Raw genomic sequence first — 22,588 nt, 5'->3', positions numbered from 1 at the left:
TGCTTTTCTTTGCCAGCATAGCCACCCCACCTGCTTTCGTTGGTCTGTCCTCACCAAAAACGTGATAAGAAGGTGGGAATGTGTCATCGTTTATACCGCTGTGTAGCCAAGTGTCTGTTAAAATAACGATATGCAGATTATATCCTGAGATAACAGCCTCAAGTCAGTCGCAGGTGTTGACAACACGATGTGCACTAATGGTTATAATTCGGAGTTCTTTATTATCAAAGTCGATGAAGCCAGTCTTTCTTAGAATTGTACTTTACAATTAGAACTGTAGAGTTTTTTGTGTCATCCCAATTAAAAAGCTCACTAGATATATGCAGTTTGTCCTGAAATTAAAGTTACTTTCCTTTTTTTCTGTCTTCCTTTTGAAGCACTGTCCCATGGAAGCTTGCGCTTCCTGAGCGTGTTTTGAAAGTAGTCATATTGTAGAGATGTATTGGTACCTTTCGCATCGCAAGCATTCTTCATAGTCCTGTAAGTACAAGATGACTAATCATGATTTACCAGGCTTAGCATGGTGACGGATTCTGCTGACTGACTTGCACGTGATTTCGAGCTTAGTGGAAAAAATATCTGTTTAAACTTTGTAGCGCAACACAGCGTCTGTCTCATCATGATCTTCTGGTACACCTATGACAACTAAATTTGAGCGTCTACTTCGGTCCTCTAAATCAGTAATCTTAGGACTGCACCGTGCGTTCAAGGCTGTCTATGCAAGCGTTTTTCCATGTTTGTTGAGTGCAGCGTGCTGCCACTTCCTCAGCCAACTTATTCTGGCCCAAAAGAAATTTTTCCAGCAATTCACGAGTGCCAGCCTCATCTGTTCCAGGTCCCCACAGGGGGCATCTCCTTCATGCAGATGTTGGTGAGTTGCGACACCACGGGTTCCTGAGCATCCACAGGGACATCCCCACAGGGGGATGATGGTGAGCAGTGCTTCACCACGGACCCGAGCAGCTGCAACCCACAGGGACATCTGCTTCATGCAGATGTTGGTGAGTTGCGACACCACGGGTTCCTGAGCATCCACAGGGACATCCCCACAGGGGGATGATGGTGAGCAGTGCTTCACCATGGACCCGCGGCCCACAGGGACATCTGCTTCATGCAGATGTTGGTGAGTTGCGACACCACGGATTTCTGAGCGTCCGCAGGGTCATCCCCACTAGGGGATGATGGCGAGTGGTGCGTCACCACAGACCCGCGACCCGCAGGGACATCTGCTTCATGCAGATCTTGGTGAGTTGCGACACCACGGGTTCCTGAGCATCCGCAGGGACATCCCCGCAGGGGGATGATGGTGAGCAGTGCTTCACCACGGACCCGAGCAGCTGCGACCCACAGGGACATCTGCTTCATGCAGATGTTGGTGAGTTGCGACACCACGGATTTCTGAGCGTCCGCAGGGTCATCCCCACTAGGGGATGATGGCGAGTGGTGCGTCACCACAGACCCGCGACCCACAGGGACATCTGCTTCATGCAGATCTTGGTGAGTTGCGACACCACGGGTTCCTGAGCATCCGCAGGGACATCCCCGCAGGGGGATGATGGTGAGCAGTGCTTCACCACGGACCCGAGCAGCTGCAACCCACAGGGACATCTGCTTCATGCAGATGTTGGTGAGTTGCGACACCACGGATTTCTGAGCGTCCGCAGGGTCATCCCCACTAGGGGATGATGGCGAGTGGTGCGTCACCACAGACCCGCGACCCGCAGGGACATCTGCTTCACGCAGATCTTGGTGAGTTGCGACACCACGGGTTCCTGAGCATCCGCAGGGACATCCCCGCAGGGGGATGATGGTGAGCAGTGCTTCACCCCGGACCCGAGCAGCTGCGACCCACAGGGACATCTGCTTCATGCAGATGTTGGTGAGTTGCGACACCACGGATTTCTGAGCGTCCGCAGGGTCATCCCCACTAGGGGATGATGGCGAGTGGTGCGTCACCACAGACCCGCGACCCGCAGGGACATCTGCTTCATGCAGATCTTGGTGAGTTGCGACACCACGGGTTCCTGAGCATCCGCAGGGACATCCCCGCAGGGACATCCCCGCAGGGGGATGATGGTGAGCAGTGCTTCACCACGGACCCGAGCAGCTGCGACCCACAGGGACGTCTGCTTCATGCAGATCTTGGTGAGTTGCGACACCAAGGGTTCCTAAGCATTCGCAGAGACATCCCCGCAGGGGGATGATGGTGAGCAGTGCATCACCACAGACCCGAGCATCCGCGCTTAGCCGTGCGTTGCGTTGCGTTGCCGTGTCAGGGGAAAGGGGGATCTTGGTGGTTGAAGCGATGGCGAGTGTTGGGACCTTTAAGGCCCCTTGCCAGAGGCAACACACACTTTGGCTCCAGCTTCCTGTAGACTGCACCTCCAGCCTGACCCGACTGGGGGAAATCAGCAGTCGCCTTTACCTATCCTCCCCTCTATCTTTCACTTTCCTACCCCTTTCTCACAACTCTCCTGTCTCCTGCTCACTTCTTGGTTTTTCTTTCTTTTCTGGCGTCGAGGGTTAACCTTTTGTGGCCAACCACCCTGAGTTGCGTCATATTTGGTTATAGTTGGGGTGTACAGCTGGCGCGGGCAGGACTTGCTTGCAAGTTCCTGTCCCGTCCTCTCGTTGGGGTCTGTGGTGGGCGGCTGGCATCGTGACCGAACATGTAACACACTTTATGGCTCCACCTCCCTCCCAAAATGATTGTGCTCTAAAAAGAGTGTGGGCCAATGATATAACTGCCCAATGCTTCCAAAAAAAGCAAAAGAACATTTCCCTAGATATCATGTCATACATAGTGAAAATGCAGAGCAGCCAGCTAGAAAAATGCCTCCATTCATTGTACCTAAATCTCTTACTGATGCCCTGGGCTTTGGCTACAAGGTGACGAAGCTAAGCTAGCCAGTGGCGACCTCCTTCTCCAAATCTGAGACAAAACACAATACTGAAAACTCCCAACCATAGTGCCCTTTGGAGACATCCCTGTATCTGTAACTACTCACTGATCTCTAAACACTGTCAGAGGCGTAATATCCGAACATGAGTTTCTCAACCTCTCAGAAGAAGAAATGCTCGAGGTTCTGAAAGACCAGAACGTTACCGATGTCCACCACATCAAAATGCGAAAAGACAACAAGGTGCACAGGGGCGGCACACCACACCGGCTTTGGCCACTGCCCCAGTAAAGCGTGAGGCAGGGCCACCCACGCCCCTGGCAGACGCAGTGAAGGCTGCCCTGCCACATCAGGAAAAGGGCCCGCTGCCCCTCAGCCGGCCGCCCGCATGGCTTCCTCCAGTCGAGAGAGGCCCACAAACTGCACACCCACAGGTTCTCCGCGAGCCTCCAGAGCCTCTAGTGAGGCAATGGACACAACATAGAACTCACCTCCGCTGCAGCGGTGGCACAGCTTCCTTGGGCGAAAATGAAAAGAGAAGACCCCAGTAATGGCGCCCGCAAAACCGGTAGCTTAAGTTTTAAACAGCACTCCCAGAAATCATCCAACATGGCGTTCCTTATACAGTGGAACTGCCGAGGGCTAGTAAATAACTACAGTGACGTAAAAAAGCTTTTAAACAGACTGCCCCCGGTGGCTTTATGCTTACAGGAAACCAACTTAGGTCCTAAACAAAAAAAGAAAAAACATTTTAAACCAGTATTATGTCTTTCGGTGTGACCTTGAGCTAGCAAGTAATTTGTCTGGAGGTGTTGCTGTTGTAATCTAGACTGGTGTTGGAACCTGCGAGATCGAATTAGAAACCAAATACGAAGCTGCCGCATTCACCATCCTTCATTTTCAAGCAATCACAGTATGTAACGTATATCTTGAGCCACACCTAACAAGAACAGTTCGTGATGTAGAAACCCTTTTAGAACAGCTACCAGGGCCATATCTGCTAGTTGCTGATTTTAATGCCCACTCCAGTTTTTGGGGAAGTGCACACACTGATGCAAAAGGTGGTATTTTTGAAGATTTTATTTTAGGTAGTAATGTTTCCCTCCCAAACACTGGCAAAGATACATACTGCTCTCCGAGCGCGGGAGAAATGAGTTCCATAGATTTGTCTTTTAGTTCACACTGTTTTTAGCGATTTTAAATGGGATGTCATCGACAACCCATACGGTTGCGATCACCGCCCTTTACTAATCAGCTTAACATGTGCACCGCAAGTCATCCCAACAAAACCACAACGCTGGAAGCTGCATTTGGCTGACTGGGCACTGTTTAGAGAAAAGGCCAGCCTAGATAAAATAGTTTCAGATAATTTCAGCATAGATGAACTAAGTGAATTTACCACAAACTGTATTTTAACCGCTGCATGCCTAGCAATTCCTCGGTTGTCTGGAGTAGTAAAACAGAATCACAAAATTTGGTATACACAAGAATGCCAAGATGCAAAAAAGAAACAAAACGCCCAAAAAGTCCAAAAAGTCCAGAACGAAAGACCGATATATTTGCCATAATGCCGAAAAAACTTCATGGCAAGGTTACGCATCCTCTATAAACAGCTCAACCACATCAAAACAAATGTGGGAGATGGTTAAAAGCATAAAGAGCAGCTACTCCCCATTCACAGTTCCTTTTCTGTCAGCCCCTGGTATACAGACAAATATAGAGGAGCACGCAGACATTTTGGGTGAATATTTTTCTGCAGTCTCCAGTTCATCTCACTACACAGAATCATTCCTCAAATGCAAAAACACAGATGAGAAACAAGACTGCCTACAAGTGGTGGTACATACGAGTCTTATAATAAATTACTTACAGTTGTGGGAATCCGGGCTTCCCGCCGTTGCCTTTGCGCAGCTGTTGCCGACATCCCGCATTGTTCTCCTCTTTCCCTTTCTCCCGCCTCAGGCGACGGAGATGCAGCTCTGCCCTGGCTTCCCAAGGGCCTTTACCATTGATGCCTTTTGGCAGGAATTCAAACCCGCTTGGGCGGCTGCGTGCTGCACAACCGTCCGAGCGGAGCTAGAGAGAGACTTCTTAGGGACAGCGTAAGGTGCGTACGCTACTGTCTGTCTGGGCCGGCCTTTGCCATTCAGACCAGGGCATTCTCGAGCTCGCCAGCATGGGCCCTCGACCTGCAGCGGCTCGAGCCTGTCCAGGGGTCCAGCGACCTCCAACAGGCGCACCTTGCGTTGACTGCCCACTCTCTCTCGCAAATGGCCCAACGGCCGACACGAGAGAGATCACAGCACTGCCGCGGGGACAATCTCCTGCAGTGGCGTGCTAGCGGCACGCAATACTCTTGTTGGTCCGAGCGCGCACCGGAGGCTTGCTCTGAGCGCGCCTCGGGACGGGGTGACAGTTGAGTCTGTGTACCGCTGAAGGACGGCGTGAATAAAGGTCTCCTTCGTGAGCTTGGAGGCCTGTGTCTTTGCGGTGGGTCGGTCTCCTCTCTGCAGAGGTTGAGTGCACCGCAGCGGTGCCCCAGGGTGCACGTGATGACGGCTGATTGGGTCCTTTGGCTCGCGCGAAGCCTGAACCCGCGGTGGTTAGTGGCCTGTGCCCACTGAGAAACCCACACAGTTCAAGAAATTACTAGAGTACTGCTCGCCGGTAAGCAAACAGCACCTGCCCCTGATGAAATACATTATCAAATGTTAGCTCATCTCTCTAAACCGGCTTTAGAAGCACTCTTAAGATTTTTAACAAAGTTTGGGTATCGGGGAAAATTACTGAAGCCTGGAAGAAGGCCATTATTGTTTCATTTTTAAAACCTTGGAAAACCACCTACCCTTCCTAGAAGCTATAGGGGCATAGCCCTGACTAATTGTCTAGCGAAATCCTTTGAAAGAGTATTGAATATCAGACTAACGTTCGTGTTAGAAGACCGGGAGCTTCTGGATGTCCATCAATGTGGTTTCAAAAAGGCGTGCTCCACTACTGACCACCTGGAAACTTCTTAAATCAGTGATTTCCCTGAAATCTGCGATTTCACTCTTACACAGTTCTGTAAAAAATAAATTCTGCAGCATTACACTTGAGGAAAAGTACAGTACTTTCACAACTTTTTGTACAGATGGTTCAAAAACAGATGCTTACGTTGGAAGTGCAGCTGTACAGGGGAATTGGAACAAAATAGTAAGACTTCCACACTGTGCTTCCATCTTCACTGCGGAATGTTACTCCATCTGTGTGGCCATAGAAAAATAGCAAATGGGAACCTTGCCAACAGTATTATTTACAGACTCACTAAGTGTGCTTACAGCACTTCATTTTAGAGATGCAATAACTCCACTGCTTGGCGACCTCGTACATAACATTACAACAGCCACGGCTCAAGGACAAAACATAAGACTCTGCTGGATACTAAGTCATGTCGGCAGAAACGGCAACAAAAGAGCAGATTTGTGTGCTGCTCAAACTTGTGGCAAGCAAATTAAAAATGTAAATATGCCCTATAAAAATTGCATGAACTTACTACACTGTAATGCAAGGAAAAAAATGGCAGTCCGCTTGGAACAACGAAGTAAATAACAAATTACACTTAATGAAACCAGTTCTAGGTGAATGTATGCACCACAAATGTTTCAAGGAAGTCCTTATCTGCCATCAAAGTGGAAAGCTGGGCTAGTTGGTGTGTCATCATTAATTAAAGACTAGCGCATATAACTGGGACACAGACATAGAAGAAGACAGGTACATCAGCTGAGGTTTTACTGCGACAGAAAGGTACATAAATTCACTTCGGTGGTGCATGCGCGCACTGGGTTGTAACAACACATGCACAATCTAATCAAAATGTGGCAGTCTTCGTATAAGCCGTTTCTGCATAGGCCACACACATTACACACAGCTTTCTGCTGACGAAAAAAGACAAACCAGTTTGTACATGTGGAGGTGGACTTACAGTCAGTCACATTTTAATTTCATTAATTTCATTTAACTGGAAAAGCTAAGGAAAAAGTGTTTTTCTCCATTTTATAACCAATGCATCTCTTCTTCACCAAGTACTACTCTTGGGCGATAATGCAATTGTGGACATATCTTGCATTTTTAGATTTTTAGCAGAGGCTGGTTTTCTTTAAAAAATGTAAATCATGACCCAGTGCTTCGCCTGATGCACCTCAGCCACTTTCTCATTCCTGAGAAAATGGCTGACGTTTTTATTTGATTGGTTGGAGGCCTCCAGATCCTTGCCCAGCCAAGGATGGCTGATGAGGTTACCCGACCTCCTTTGAAACTTTTAACGGTAGCCATGTGTAAATCTTCTTTTTGCTCTCAATACTAGGTAGAAGGAAATAACTTTTTAAGCTTTCTACTAAGAGGACCTTGGTGTGGGCTAGTTGGTTCATACTGATACGACACAGACTGACAAAGCGCAACGGAACTAGGACGAGTAGAAGAAACACGAAACACAAGACAGGCGCTTCCTGTGTTTCGTGTTTCTTCTACTCGTCCTAGTTCCATTGCGCTTTGTCAGTCTGTGTCGTAGAAGCTTTCTACACTACCATATTTTTTTCACATATTTGTAAAAATCCGCAGAAAGCTGTTTTCTTATACCTTGAGCTTGGCACATGATAGCCTTAGCTGCTTAGGCGCCATTAAACCCAATGTAAAACAACTCATCTGTGCCAGGACCGGGGTTTAACTTAACATCCCAAAAAGCAAGCACGCATACAGTACACATCATAGGCCATTGAAACAGACTGATGTGGGCACGGCAGGACCAAAAGACGACAGTCGCTTTTTTAAGGAGCAGCAGTAAGAGCTGCTGTAGTAGTGGGCTGCTGTGCAGTGCAGTGCAGTGCAATGGAGACCCCAGGCTGTCTTGTAAAAATATGGTCAGCTACACTGCTGGTGGCACAGAATCTTTTAGAACATTCGCAGTACCTTCAGAGAGCCTCGGAAAGCTGCAGATCTCCTCAGCAGTGGCGGAAACAAGAGTTAAGGCTGGGCACATGTCGACAGTTCAGGTTGGGTAAAGCAGTTATCTCTGTCGAACTCAAATCAGATGAATGGACTTCACACAAAGCTGTCGCCTGCATCTACAGAGTCAAGTGTTGATGCTCAAGAATGCCGCCATTGCTAAGCAGCATCGGCGAAATGTGGGGATGCCACCTTGAACTCCAGGCTTGCTGCAATAATCGCTCTGCATTGACAGGTATGCTGACAGTTTAAAAATGCTCCCGCATGTGGCTGACGAAGGAAACCTATCCGAAGCTGAAGCATAGTTCTTTAGCAACATACTGATGCCATTACTTGCCCAGAAGCAGCTTGGATCACGTAGATTGGGGCATTGTTTAAATTGAACGCATTGTGTAGGTGCGGTAATGAAAGATTTAAGTCAGTAGAGAAAGAGCAAAAGTGCCCATTGCCACTCTGGTGGTTTGTGCCACAAGTTTGCGCTCTTGGATGGGCTGCACAGTGTCCTTCGTGAAGGCAGGCTGGGATGATTTGTTGGGCTTTTTCGTGTACTGTTCAATTTTCTTCTTTTCTTTTTGTGAAATGATTGGCATTTGCACATCTAACAGTCTCATTGTGTACACTCGCTGGCAAGCGCTCGTCCCCCATTGTTCGTGGTCATTTCCTTTGACGAGTAGGTTCGTACTGCAGGCTTCGCTTATTATGCTCAGTCTCAAAATTGGGCTTGTCTCTCTTTCGTGTGTGGTACGACGTGGGAGCTCGCTGCCTGTGCAGTGCTCCTTGGCACCTCTCCCATGGTGACGGTGGCACCCTCTGCCTTGTCGCAGGTGCCACCGAAGGTACCGGCCTAGCAGCCATCAAGCTGACAGCCCTGGGCAGACCACAGCTCCTGGTGAGTGGCCACAATATAGGCAGTGCTCGCGGCACAGTACACATCACCCTAAACTGGACATGGCTGCCGGTTGCTAGCCAAGCTGCATGTGCGGACGTGTAGCTCATTTCATTTTACAATACTGCCACCTGCCTAGGCAGGAACTTATGAAAGCAGGCACGCATACAGTATTATCACACTGTGACGTAAAAAATAAACAAATTACACTAGCAGCAACACTTGTATGGAGCCTCACAAGCAGAGACTGAAAAAGAACATGAGAGAATGCGTCAAGAAACAAGGGCATTCAAGAATTGTTCACAAGCAAGCAAGCACAGCAGAACGCTGTTTCCAAGGTGGTCATTTTGCACCGCAGCCCATTCCATTCAAAGGAATGGAATGAAAGACTGCCGTTATGCATTCATTCTGCATTGAAGCATCGAAATTGCTTTCCTGTGTTTGCCTCCAATCAGTTTCAGGGCATTGCACTGCATGTATCGTATTTATACGATTGTAAGTCACCCCCCCATATTGCATGTCAGGAAAAAAAAAGAAGGGTGTGCCCATGGGCACATTCCACAATGAAAATGCATCAGTCACTGGACTACTCGTCCATGCTTTTACCTTCGTCATCACTGCTGTGGTCTCGCAGCACATTTTTGTAATGTCATCAGCCAGCGAAATCCCCCACTTCGCAAACAACTGTACCATGGCATTGCATGTGACAGCTGAAAATTTTGCCTCTCTGCAGCCACCACACCTGCTTCACCCTTTCTGAAATGTGGAACTTGTAGCCCAGCATCCAGTTGTTTGTTTCTTCAGCATAAAGAATGATAGTCATTTTGAATGTAGACGTAAACGAGCGCTGAATGCTTACCGGCTCCAGAGCGCAAATGACATTTGACTTAGCACTACATTAAAAACTGGTAAAACGTGACTGGCAGTAAAGTCAAATGCATCGAACAGAGCCAAAGAGAGAAACTATGCATGAGCGGCAGCTGCTCTTCCATGAGCTGATGGCACTCCCGGAAGTGCTGCCGTTCTGAGTGATGGTGTCGCCGTGATTGTAACAGCGGCCCTTCCATCAACTGTCAACACTCCCATGAGTGCTGAGCGCGCAGTTAGAAGGAAAAGAAAAAGAAAAATCCTTCCGAAAAAAGCATGCAGGATAACCACATGCTACAGGGTAGAGCTGTAGAGCAAACATACAATTGCAACCACTCTGTAGCATTCCTTGTATCTTGCTTGTCTCGCCTTTAATTATGGTGCCAGATTCAATTCTAAGTCGAGCCCCCTAATTCGAATTTTCGGATGAAAAAAAACTCGCAGTACAGTTACGACTATGTAGCACGAGATTCAGCGATAGCTGTTTAGGTGTTTAGTTTTGGGGATATATTCCTGGCGCACTGTTGTAGTGTTCAAGAGATGCACCCCTGCACTGGCAGGCGGCTGTTCCAAACAGGGCCACCCGTAGGCTTATGTGACCCGGGTTGACCGTAATATAATGTGAGTGTGTTAATGACCGGCGGGTGCATTAATGACACCCTCCCGGTGGGTGTATGTCATTAACGCACCCACCGGTTATGCCGATGGTGACGACTACGTGCAAGCTAGCGATGGGTGCCTAACAGCTATAGCTGTAAAACAAAAATAGGTCAACTTACAATTGTGTAAATATGGTAAGTACTCCTAATGCTTTTGTTTTCTGTGCTTTAATTTCTAGGAAAGTATTGCCTTGTGTTTTCTGCAAAACCACTTCCCCAGTGTAGTGTCTGCAGTGCCAGACCCATGAGCAGCAGAGCCCTCATCTTCCATGAAAGGGGCCTCGTATTACAGAGCCGTCTTCACAGTGTGAGGCAGAGAAATGTCCGCAGCTCCATTGTCAGGTTCCAGCATCAGCTTTGACTGAAAAGTGAACAAGGTGAAAGGTGCAGCAGTCTTCACACAGAGCTTCATGTCGCCAAGACGATGCAAAAAAATTTTGAAAGAAGCCTTGTCAAAAGGAGGCCTTGCTGCTGATCCCTGTGCGCAGATGCAGCTGAGCGAGGTGGTGGTGCACACAAGACAGTTCTTCCAGGAAGTGACGGGTGCGGAGCAGGCCATGGCACTCTCCTCTGTCAGCCCATCGACCATTGGCCAGAAGTTGCACGTGTCACCCGCCGACCAGAACGCCTTCCGCCGATGGCTCGAGCGCATGGACTACGACCGCAAAGGGTGAATATTCGAGCTGGATTCAACAGCAAGAAATGAGTTTGGTGGCTTTGGGCAGCTGCAGCTGAGGTGGTCTGCGTTTGCTTCGCTGTTTCAGGCTGATGAACATCTTCTCATGGAGTGGCCTGGTCGACACCAACTACTTCATCTCGGACTTGTTCAAGGTGCCCAACTTGAAGGTGAGTGGGGCGCCCTGATCAGGTGCACTGCTGTCTCAAAATGGCAGTGAACGAAGCTTTCACTGTTGGGCACTGTTTGGTGCAGGCTGTGGTGTCACGCTCACGACATCCTTTTTCAGTAGAGAGGAAAAACACTCCAAATGCCCTGCCATGCATTGCCTGGTTGTGTGTTGTATGCTAGGCGTCTTGTATCTGACCAGGTTGTTTCCTACCCGCTACAGAGCAGCTCTGCAGTGACACCAAACGGAAAACAGAAGAATTTTTGTCAAAACAGATTGCAGCACCATTAAAAATAAAAGCACTTGTTTTCGTTGGTGCAGTGGATTAGCGCTGTTTTTCAATGCATCAGAGAGTGGCTCAAATCTCCTTCCTAGGAGTGAACTTTTCAGTGCATTAGCACTTATAGTCGCCATTCCCCGCACTTAGCCATTGTGTGTTTGTTTTTTTGAAGCTGGCTTTGTGGCAGGCTGCCCACCTGGTTGTGGGCAAGGAATGTGAACAAACTGCCCATTGTGGCCGTTCAATTAATGATTGGTTACGAGAGGTTGTTTGGGGAGAGCAACCTGGGATTTTCAAGCCCGACCGATACCTGCACCTGCCATCGCAGGGTCACTTAACCGCTGCAGCAGGAGTGGCCTGAGGAATCCCTATGGACGTAAAGTAGGGGATGACCAATTCTGCATATGTATGGGCATTAACCCATTATCACCATCATTTTTCCTTTTAAAAATGCACAGTTAACAGCAAGAGCGAGTTAACAACAGGCCAGTCAATTCTGCATGGTGGATATTTAGCAGGAGGCGCATGCTGCATTCGCAGTGCATGATGATGGCTAGCCCTCTTGGCCTACCTACGGGCCGGCAGGCAAGGGTTTTTAGTATAGTTACCACTGTGTAACGCGAGATTCAGCGACAGCTCATGAGATATTTCCACTTCACGATATATACTGTGGTGGTGAATAATTTGAGAGTGACATGCATATATATGGAAACAAGAGAAGGGAAAGGAGGTGCTCGTTATGACATACATGACGGAAGCCAACAGTCACCGATACTAAGGAGCATAGGGGATTTTTTTTTTAATTTCTGGGATTTATCAATGAGCTATAAATTAATTGTTTTTAAGGATAACTGACTAGAAAGCAGAAAAAACAACACTCGCATGCCGCTGATGGGATCCGAACCCATGACCTCCGAACTCCACGTCGGGTGCTCTACCACCAAAACTACAGCGGCGGCTGCTCAACCTTCTGCTTTCGCAAGTATTTATGTGTAGTGTAACCAAACATTGAGTGTGTTCACCAGCACCACCTTTTCCATAGCAGTGGATAAGTACGTCCTGTACTACCGCGAGTGCCACATAGGAGCACGATCGAACGGTGAGGGCGGAAGCTGTGCAAGAACCTTCTTGTGCTGCCTACGACATGAAAACTGCCAGATTCGAGGCCTTCATTAGATATTGAGCAGCATATATGGTATATGGTCTATGGGGGTTGTAACGCCCCAAAGTGACTCGGGCTATGAGGGACGCCGGAGTGAAGGGCTCCGGAAATTTTGACCACCTGGTGTTCTTTAATCTGCATTGATATCGCACTGTACACGGGCCTCTAGAATTTCATCTCCATCGAAATTCGACCACCGCGGCCGGGATCGAACTCTCGTCTTTCGGATCAGCAGCTGAGCGCCATAACCACTTAGCCACCGCAGTGGCTGAGCAGCGTATATGTATAGTTATATACCACTCTTCGTAGTTTTACACAACTCGTTCCTCTAGTAGTACTCCTCATCAGCTCGCTGCTCCAGACGTGCGGCGCCACTGCCGATGAGCCTCTCATAGAGCGACACATTTGGCAGCAGCTGTAAAAGACAGAGCGTACCCCATTCCATCGCTCTCCCCACACCCTCCCTCCTTGCATGATAACCATCCTCCTAATGTTTCCCATGGCATCCACCCTTCGTTCATGCTTTACTCCGTTCTCGCCATACCCTTCTTTCATTGTAGCCACCTTCCGGGGGATTCCCGTGGCCACCACTGGTTGCCATTGGTCGCACATGCCTCTGCAGTCATCATACTGTTCCTTCTTCCATGGTAACCACCTTCCAGGTGGTTCTGTGGCAACTATCCTCCTGTCGCGCATTCCTCCGCTGTCGCCGCACCCACCTCCTTCCACAGTAACCCTTCTCCGCCTACTTTTACAGTAACCACCAGCCAACTATGCATTCATCCGCTGTCGCCACACTTTTCTGCTTCCACAGTAACCATCCTCTGAGGTGATTCCTGTGGCTGTCACCCTCCGGTTGCTCGTTCCTCATAAACTCCTTCCAAGGTAACCACCCTACAGAATTTCATGTTTCCGAAGTGGCCCTTTGGAGTTGCACATTCCTACGCTGTCGCCATATCCACCTCCTTCCATAGTAACCCCCCTCCTGCCATAGTAAGCATGCCCTCTGCAAGTGGTTCCCAGTTGCGCACTCTCCTCTTATCCTCTTCAGCCTTGCAAGGCCGCTGCCCTCCGCTTGCTTTTACGGTAACCATCGACAGGGAGGGGATCAGTGGTGGATTCCACCCTTTCAGTGTACAATGCAGACGCTCGTCCAGCAGGGCAGGCTGAGTTTCAGCAGCTTGGAAAGGAGTTTTCAGCCTCTTGCCGGGGATCCCACCATTCTGCACAACAGAGATGTCACCGCGGAGGAAAAGCATCGCAGATTACAAGCGGAGAGTTTGTATTGGCATTTTCTGTCCATCCACTTATATCGGTCGCACAATGGGGTTACTAGTGCTAACGCATGCACCGCTGCATGTATTCATTTCTTAGTAACCAAATGTGTCCATCTAGTCTGAATTGAATATAGGCAGCAAACAGAAAGGGGGGCTTCTTCAATGCAGAGCATGTAAGGTGCACTGCATACAGTGTCTTCTGTCTTGTGCCATAGACGGGGCGCATGGAGCCGATCATCTCAGCCCTGACCGAGGAAGAAGAGGAGATGTTCCGCAACATGATGCGCCGGGTGCACACCATTGCTCGGGTGAGTGGCGCTACTCCTTTCTTGCCTGGCATCGCGGTCTGCGATTTTCGCCACCACGTGAAGATGTAAACAAAGCTTTGGGGCATTGAAAGTTCATAACTGCATTGATTTTGGAGTTTTTTATTGCTGCAATATCTGGAAAGGACATTAAGTGCAAAGAATCGGGGAGGCACAGGCACAGCGTCACTTGCAACACTAAACATCTCTGTACGTGTCTGTGCTCATAGTGCTTGGTGCTGCAGCCCTAATGCGGCATTCAACTCTTCTTGATGTTGGGGTTTGCACACGTCACAAAAAACCTCTGAGAGGAGTCGGCCGCTACTGGCGACAGCGAACGAAACGATTGAACAGATAACCCAGCTGCGAGAGTGGGGCTCAGGCTGGTTCCCCATTGTCTCTCTGCCACGGAGGCGGAGACTGGTGGAAGCCCCTGCCTCACCTTGACTGGCATTGCTTTCTCATCCTGCTGCCCCACCACCACCCTGTTCACAGGTGCCGATCTCTAAGCGCTCCTGGTGGCTCAGCTTCTCTGCATTTCAGGCTAGCCACAGCAAATTTTCATTTTGTTCCATGTGTCGCAGCCACTATTGCAGCTTTGCTGCCTGGAGTCATTACACAACTGTGATTGGCCTTGTGTTGTTGCATTGTCATGATGTTGGCGTTGTCATAGATCGTGTGCTTCCCCCAAGTGATGTCACTCTCATGTCAGGGCAAACTGCCGAGTGTTGACCATAAAGGAGACATTGTATGGATCATCAAAGGTGGGAAAAAATCTGTGGTGGCGTGTGAAAAGGACCTTCTGCTTACAACTGTGTGTGGAAGAGGAGAGCCTTGTTCCACACTTCACACACTGTTAGTGCAGCCTTAGAGGTGGCAACTGCGAGGCTGTCTTGGCTGCAACCATAAATAACAAATTTCTGTAGTCCAAAGTGAATAAAAGCTTCACCATGTGCCTTAAAAGGCTAAGTAAGGCATGTTGCTGGGCTAGTTTGTTTAGCATTTTTTTGGAGCTTGCAAAAATCCACCTTGGCGCAAATAAATTCACACAGACAAAAGAGACAAGGAGACAGCGGACAGGCGCCATAGGACTATGGACACCTAAATTTGGTTGCATGTTTTCATCTTTCAAGTGGTGCATTAGACATTAGATCACCACACGGTATTCACCCATGACCTCTAAATAATTTATGATTGAATTTCTTCTCTCATGCTGTTTCAGTTTCTGTCTCATCAAGCGAAACGATGGCTGTGACGTGTAGTTGACCTTTTGGGCACATGAGGCACGAAAAAACTTAAATGTAGGTGCTGATACGTAGTTTTAATTCGCAGCGACACTTAAATCAGCCTGCTTCAAGAGCTGAAATGAAAAAAAAGGGCATATCAACAGTGATATTGCAGTTCTATTTTTTTCCATGCCTCAGGTGAACTAAGGGTCAACTACATGTCACAGCCATCATTTGGTTAATGAAACAGTAACCGAAACTGCATTAGCTAGAAACTGATTTATAAGTTATTCAGTGATCATAGACCAGTATCACGAGGTGACCCATGTGTATTAATATGTAATGCATCATTTAAAGTAAGAAAGCAACCATGCAAAATTTTGGTGTCTATAGTCTTTAAATACGTCAGGTCTCCTCATCCTTTATCAGACAAGTGGAAATGTTTGAACCATTTTTGGATAGCGCGTAATTTTTCCAAGGTCTTTTTTTTTTTTTACTTACTCTTGAGTCCTGCAGAGGACTTTGAGTCTTAAGCTTATCAGGGTGTGCTTGTTTTCACACTCCTGCATGAGGTGCTTTCTGGTGGAAGAAGCTTTTGCGTGGCTCCACCTTTGCATGACAGCGGTGTTTCTTTTGTATTTGCTTGGGTCCGTGCACTAGCCTTTGTGGCCCTTGGATGCAGGCAGCACGTGCGCGTGACGTGCGTGTGATGGTGGACGCTGAGCAGACCTACTTCCAGCCGGCCATCAGCCGCATCACCATGGAGCTGATGCGCAAGTACAACAAGGAGAAGGCTATCGTGTTCAACACGTACCAGTGCTACTTGCGTGCCACCTACGACCACGTGGTGCGTGACCTGGAACTGGCGCGGCGCCAGGGCTTCTTCTTTGGCGCCAAGCTAGTGCGCGGCGCCTACCTGGAGCAGGAGCGGCTGCGCGCACGTACCTTGGGCTACGAGGACCCTATCAATGCCACTTATGAGGACACCAACGCCATGTACTACCGCACACTAACCGAGTGCCTGCGCCAGGTGGTCGAAGGGAAGGAGCGCCGTACCATCGCCATCATGGTGGCCTCCCATAACGAGGACACCATTCGCTTCACAGTCAACAAGTGAGAGCAGCCTGCTTTCGTGTCATAACCAGCTTTCATTGGTTGTCCACAGAGAAGTGGGCAAAAAGAGAGAGCAGCTTCATTTGGTTTCAGTGCATCAACATCGTCAGCCTAACTGCGCCCACTCCAGGCTTCTCCTGTGTCATGTGCCAGCTGTGGCTACCTTATCCCCACAAACTTCCAAATCTCATCCGCCCCCTGCTACGCTTGCCTGCTCTTGGAATCCACTCCGTTACCCTCAAGGACCAGCGGTTGTTATCTTGCCTTTGCATTGCATGCCCCACTCATGCTCATTTCTTGATTTCAACTAGGCTCTCTTTTCCTGCAGTACATCAGCTCATGTCCCATCCCTCATCACCTTTGCTGTCAGGCACCCACTCCTGGCTTGAGTGAGCAGCATCAGCTGTAAAAGGGTGAGGGGAGGAATGTAGAAAGGAGGGAAAATGGAGGTGCAGTGGTGTCCCTCTCTCGCCCAAATTTGTCCCATTCCTCTCATTCATAATTGCCCACACTGCATCTCACAGTAACTATACTGATCCCGTCTTTGAAAGTGCAAACCGACTGAAGCACATATCGTGCCACTTCTTGGACCACAAGGCCGCATTTTGCCACCAAAGCTGATTGGACAACACTGTGGCTCATGTTTTCCAGCAAAAAAAAAAAAAAGAAGAAGACCGCAGACAGAGGGAGACCATTTCAATAGCAAGACGACAATCATCCAAAGCAGCAAAATGATTGCTGTTCTATTACCACTATGGTCTCTTGCATTTCAGTGTCGCCCTTTGCATGTCAGGTTCACTCTTGTGGAATAAATTTCAGTTCTGTGCGGTGTCTCCTCCTCCTCTCTCCGTGTGTTCTTTTTTTGTGCTGGAAACATGAATCACAGTGTTGCAAAGCAGAAGCAGGCAAAGAAAGATCCTGTGCACCCAAATAGACACATTTCGTGCATCCAACACGGATTACAGCATGATGATTGCAAAAAGTGGAGGCCCTCTCTCATTAAGAGTAAATTCAGTGCTCATTTACGCCTATCTGCTTTTCAGCTCGTTTCTTGCAATGTCCTGTGAGCATATTTTTATTACTGCTCATACTAATTGTAAAACAACATTTTCTTGCAATAATTTTTTGCAAAAATTTGTATTTCAGCAGTCGTAGTTATGTTTTAGGGCCAAGCCAAGTAAGCTGCCTTCCCAGCATTCTCATGGTGGATGAAATGCCCTTTTAAGAAACTCGTATAGACTGCTGCACCAGCTCTAGGTAGTATTTAGAAACTCCGTGGTGTGCGCAGCACAGCTCCCACCACGGCATGTTTGATTTCACATCTGGGCTCTGTCCCCTCAGCAGTGTCTAATACCCCTGTCACACGGGCATTTCGAGGGCCCTCGAACCGATAGTCTATCGACTCAAAGGCGATCGAGCGCTGCCACACGGGCAGTTTCAATGGCGATCGAGTCAATAGCCTATCGAGTCAACGGAGTAGCGCAGAACTCCATCGAGATTTCGAGGGCCTTCGAGCGCTGCCCAAGGTTGCTAGCGTTGCTCCGAGCGGCGCCAAGCGCACTTTCGTACACGACACAATCACGGTGAAAAAACATGAACAAACATTACTCGCATAAAATTTAATGTAAGCAGCCTGTAAAATTATTTTAAAATTATATTAGACTGGTTTTAAGCGCATTCATTTTGCGTTGCAGTGTTTGCGTTGCTTGCGTACTTAACGTTGACAACATGGCGGCACCCTGCCCGCCCGCTTCACAGCGATAACAGCTTCGTCGCTAATCCCTCAAAGCAATATCGTGTTCTAAGCTGTTGTATTCGCCTTCGATTTGCCCATTCTTACTCTCGCATAAAGTTTCAAGAGAAAAATAGCTCTTGTTTTTCAGATATCATGGCGATTTCCCCGGTCTTAAGCCTGACGAAGCAGCGCTCCGACGCAGTTGAACTGGCTTGGTTTTGGCTCGTCTTGTATTAAAGTGGCTACAGCAGTGTATGCATATGTACGTCGCGTACGTGCAACTAAAAGGGTTTTTAACGACTTTCGCGTATGCCTGTATTTCAGCATTTAGTATACATTTATCAACTATTTTTGTTATTTTTGCAAAATCCAAAGTAGCGATTGTGGCGCCACTCATCTGTGGCGTAAGACACGAGAACCATTTCAATGGCCATTGAGATTTGCCGTGTAGCAGCGGCGAGTTCGATGGCGATTGAGAATCTCGAAGACCCTCGACTCGAGGGTGATTGAAACTGGCCGTGTGACAGGGGTATTAACCATAGAGTCGTCGTAGGCCAAGCTTGTGGACACGGCCGCCACGTGCCGACATCTAGAGCAGTGCGTTCGCTTGGAAGTGTCGGAGCATGCATAAGACCATTGACTGCTTCTTCTAGCAGCTTATTTTCATGAATTCCTCAACTTAAATAATACCGTATTTACACTATGTAAAGGTGTTTATTCGAACCGCAGGTCGGTAGGCGTTGGTCGGAGGGCGGCACGACGAAAACACTCACAGGCGTCACTCGAGAATCACAGCTTCACTTTGTCTACCTCTTCTTCGCACTGCTTGAACTCCTGCCAGTCGGTCCCATTACAGTTACTTCCTCGCCAAAAAAGGAGCCATCCTGGCGACTTACGGGGAGGAAAGCAAGGGCGGATCATAATAAGGCTTGAGGCGCTCGACGTGCACAGTTTTGCGCCCCCGGCGATGGTGGTTCGCAGACGGGGCCGAGCGGCTCAACTATGTAATCCACGGGAGAAGTTTGTTGCACCATCCGGTAAAGTCCGTGATAGCGAGAAAGCAGTTTTGTGGCGAGGCCGGGAGTGGAGGAAGGCACCCAGAGCCAAACAAGGGCGCCAGATGGGTATGACGCGGGAGGGTCCGAGGAATCCCGACGGTGCTTCTGATGCCATTGGAGCTGTGTAGTGAAAGAGCGGGCAAGTTGCCGGCATTCTTCGGGATATACAAGTGAGCTTCGGAAAGTGAGGTGGTCTCGGAAGGCTCAGGGCGATAAGGAAGGATGGTGTCCATGGTAGATGTAGGCTCCCGGCCATGTAAGAGAAAGAAAGGAGAAAACCTCGTCGTTGTTTGCGTAGCCGTATTATACGCGTACGTGATAAAAGGGAGCACTTAGTCCCAGTTGGAGTGGGCGGTGTCAATGTACATGGCGAGCATGTCACTGAGTGTGCGATTGAACCGCTGAGTCATGCCATGTTGGTCGGGGGGCGGCACGACGAACACACTCACAGGCGTCACTCGAGAATCACAGCTGCACTTCGTCTACCTCTTCTCTGCGCTGCTTGAACTCCTGCCAGTCGGTCCCATTACAACTATTATAAGTCGACATCACTTTTCTGAAAAAAAAAAAAAACAACAACTTGGAGGTCGTTTGCACTTGGCCTTTGATAACAGAACGCGATAGCACTATCCTGTGGCCTCCACTTATTCCCAGCCGCTATCGGCTGCAGCACGTCTGTGTGCCCATGGGCACATTCCAGAACGAAAATGTATTAGTCACTGGACTACTTGTCCACACTTGCGCCATCGTCCTCACTAGCGCTTCCGTTGTGATCGCTGCTGCGGTGCCACAGCTTGTCGTTCTAACATCGTTGTGCAGCGAAATCCCGCACTTCGCAAACAGCCACATCATGACATTGCGTGGAACAGCTGAAAATTTTGCCTTGCTGCAGTTGCCAAACCTGTATCACCCGTTGTGAACGTCGAACATGCGGCCGGTGCACAGTTGTTCGTTTCTTTGGCGTAAAAAAAGACAGAAATCTTGAATGTAGCCGTGAATGAACGCTGGTCGCTTACTGAACCCACAGCACAAATGAGGGAAGCACTACATTAAGAACTTGTGAAACGCGGCCGGCAGTAGTCAAATGCATCAGAGCCAAAGAGAAACTACGCGTGAGCAGCGTCGGCTTTTTCGTCGGCTACCGACACAACCCGGTGCCACTGTGGTTCCGAGTGGCGGTGGCGGTGCCGCCGCAATTTGAACAGCGGCCCTTCCATCAACTACTGACGCTCCCTTCAGCGCCGAGTGCAAGGTTGAAAGTAAACAAAAAAAACTTGGACGGCACCTATTAAGAGTAGAACTCGAATGTGTTATTGGGCCGCTGCTGCTTATCAGCAGACACAATCTGTGGCCATGTGTGGGGAGTGGGTTGGTGCCGGTTTGCTGCTTATCGACAGCCATCGGCCGTCGCACGCGGGGTGGGGATGGTGGTTCTGCGCGTTGACATAGCAGTTGCTCAAGGCCAGCAACTGCTGCGCGACGGAGCTGCGCAGCAAAAATGCAACCACGCTGTACCATGCCTGACATCTCGTTTGTCTCACTTTTATTTGTGGTGCGATTTTTTTTTTGGTTTCAATTTCGTCTACCCCCCCCCCCCCCCCCCCCCCCCCCCCCCCCCCCCGCCCCACTTCGGATTTTCAAATTTTGAAAAATAGATCAACTTACAATTGTGTAAATGCAGTACGTCAAAAATTTTCGAGATTTTCGAATATTGCTATTAGCTTTGAAGTCTGAATCAAGTACCGTATTGATATTCAGAATATTTCAATATTTGCACTACAATATTCCTGGACCATATTTGTTCATGGCTCTTTTGTTCTTTGTACTTGTCTCAGTTCTCTTGAATTTTAGGCAATGGCCTATTTTTTTTGTTTTGCTTTCTGCTGTGCCCAGTATACTGCTTGCTGGCTTGGGACTGTCCCACCAACATTTTGGTGGTTTTTTGCCCCTTTGTACATCTATGGTCTATTTGAGCCTTAGGAGAGTAAAGTTGTAGGCCATTTGGTGAGATGTAATGACTAAAAACCACAACAGACACAGGATGGAGATAGATGGCAACACAGTGTTCACTTCTTTGCCGTCATTCATGTACTACATTCTATGCTGCATGTTATGTTCTTGCAGTTTCAGCTTAGCATAGCATAGCAGTCACTTTTATTCCACACAAAAAGTGAAAAGGGAGGGTGGAGAAAAAGCTGTTTGAACACAGCTTGACAGCTCTCCATCCCCCAAAGGCAACAGCAACAGCTTGCATATTTCACGTTACAAGATTAGAGAAAAGGCTATAGATTTCAAAAGTTAAATACTGCATACAGGACTACAAGTTTCACAATTTCGAAGTTACAAAAGTCCAAGTCAAAGGACAGTAATTGTTTACAGGAAAAAAAGAAATATAAAAATGAATTTCGGACAAATATACATGGAAGAGAGACATACAGATGCAACGCAGTTGTCTAAAGCGAAAACGCTAATTATTACAATGATGTGGAAACTTATCCACATTGATTATTTCTATTGACATCACAAATTTTCACTATGACATAAGAGTATCTGTAAAAATTCGGTTGTTTTTAAGCCTTTCCACATCCATGCCTTCTGAGTGGAAGCGGTTAAAAATGCCTGGCAACGTGCGCGCAATTCTTTGTTGGCCATAGTATGTACGCGAAAAAGGAATGTTCCAGGGTACCTGATGATGACGACAACGGTAGACGCTGTGTGTTCTCCAAGTTTGCCTGTGTTAGGAATGTCTCAAGTTTCTCCTTAATTGCTCTCTTGTAGCATCCAATTAACTTGAAGCTATATATGTAAGTAGCTTTTAATATATTGTTTTTGATGAAAAGTGGTTGAGTGTGTTCCAAGTAAGGCACATTCTCAATTGCTCGTATTGCTTTCTTTTGCAATAGAACTGAGCTATGTAATTTCTTTACTGTCGTGTTCCCCCAAATCAGTGAGCAATAATCAAGCTGTGAATGGATTAGAGAATTGTAAAGAAGTTTTTTACACCAGTTGGAAACGAGTGACCGGCACCTATTTAAAATACCAACAGCTTTTTGCACTTTCCCGCAAAGAATCTTGACATGTTCGTTCCAAGTCGTGTCATCTAAGAAGATCACCCCAATTGTTTTTACACTTCTATCGCAAGATCTACTAAATGGTTGCTCCCAATACTTTTATTCCTTCGTCTTTTTTCATCACATTCAGCCTTTCATATTGTTACGGGGATGTTACGGCGGTAAGTCTATATTGGCGGCTGCTCTGAGATGGCCAGCACTCAGCTCAGAACCGAGCGCCCCGC

General features: G+C 48.2%; 1 protein-coding gene across 1 annotated transcript in view; it reads left to right on the top strand.

The window, feature by feature from the left end:
* Window positions 1-22,588, top strand: part of slgA (proline dehydrogenase slgA) — a 174,193-nt gene that overhangs the window by 137,776 nt on the left and 13,829 nt on the right. Inside the window, exons 5-9 of the mRNA XM_077655754.1 lie at window positions 8,705-8,769; window positions 10,781-10,962; window positions 11,057-11,138; window positions 14,072-14,164; window positions 16,070-16,500. Of these exons, the coding sequence (XP_077511880.1) occupies window positions 8,705-8,769; window positions 10,781-10,962; window positions 11,057-11,138; window positions 14,072-14,164; window positions 16,070-16,500 (853 nt within the window). The remainder of the gene's footprint in view (window positions 1-8,704; window positions 8,770-10,780; window positions 10,963-11,056; window positions 11,139-14,071; window positions 14,165-16,069; window positions 16,501-22,588) is intronic.

This window comes from Amblyomma americanum, chromosome 2 (genome assembly GCF_052857255.1).
Source record: "Amblyomma americanum isolate KBUSLIRL-KWMA chromosome 2, ASM5285725v1, whole genome shotgun sequence".
In the NCBI taxonomy this organism is placed as follows: domain Eukaryota; kingdom Metazoa; phylum Arthropoda; class Arachnida; order Ixodida; family Ixodidae; genus Amblyomma; species Amblyomma americanum.
Note: the sequence above shows the minus strand (reverse complement) of the source record. Positions and strands in the feature narration are given on the sequence as shown.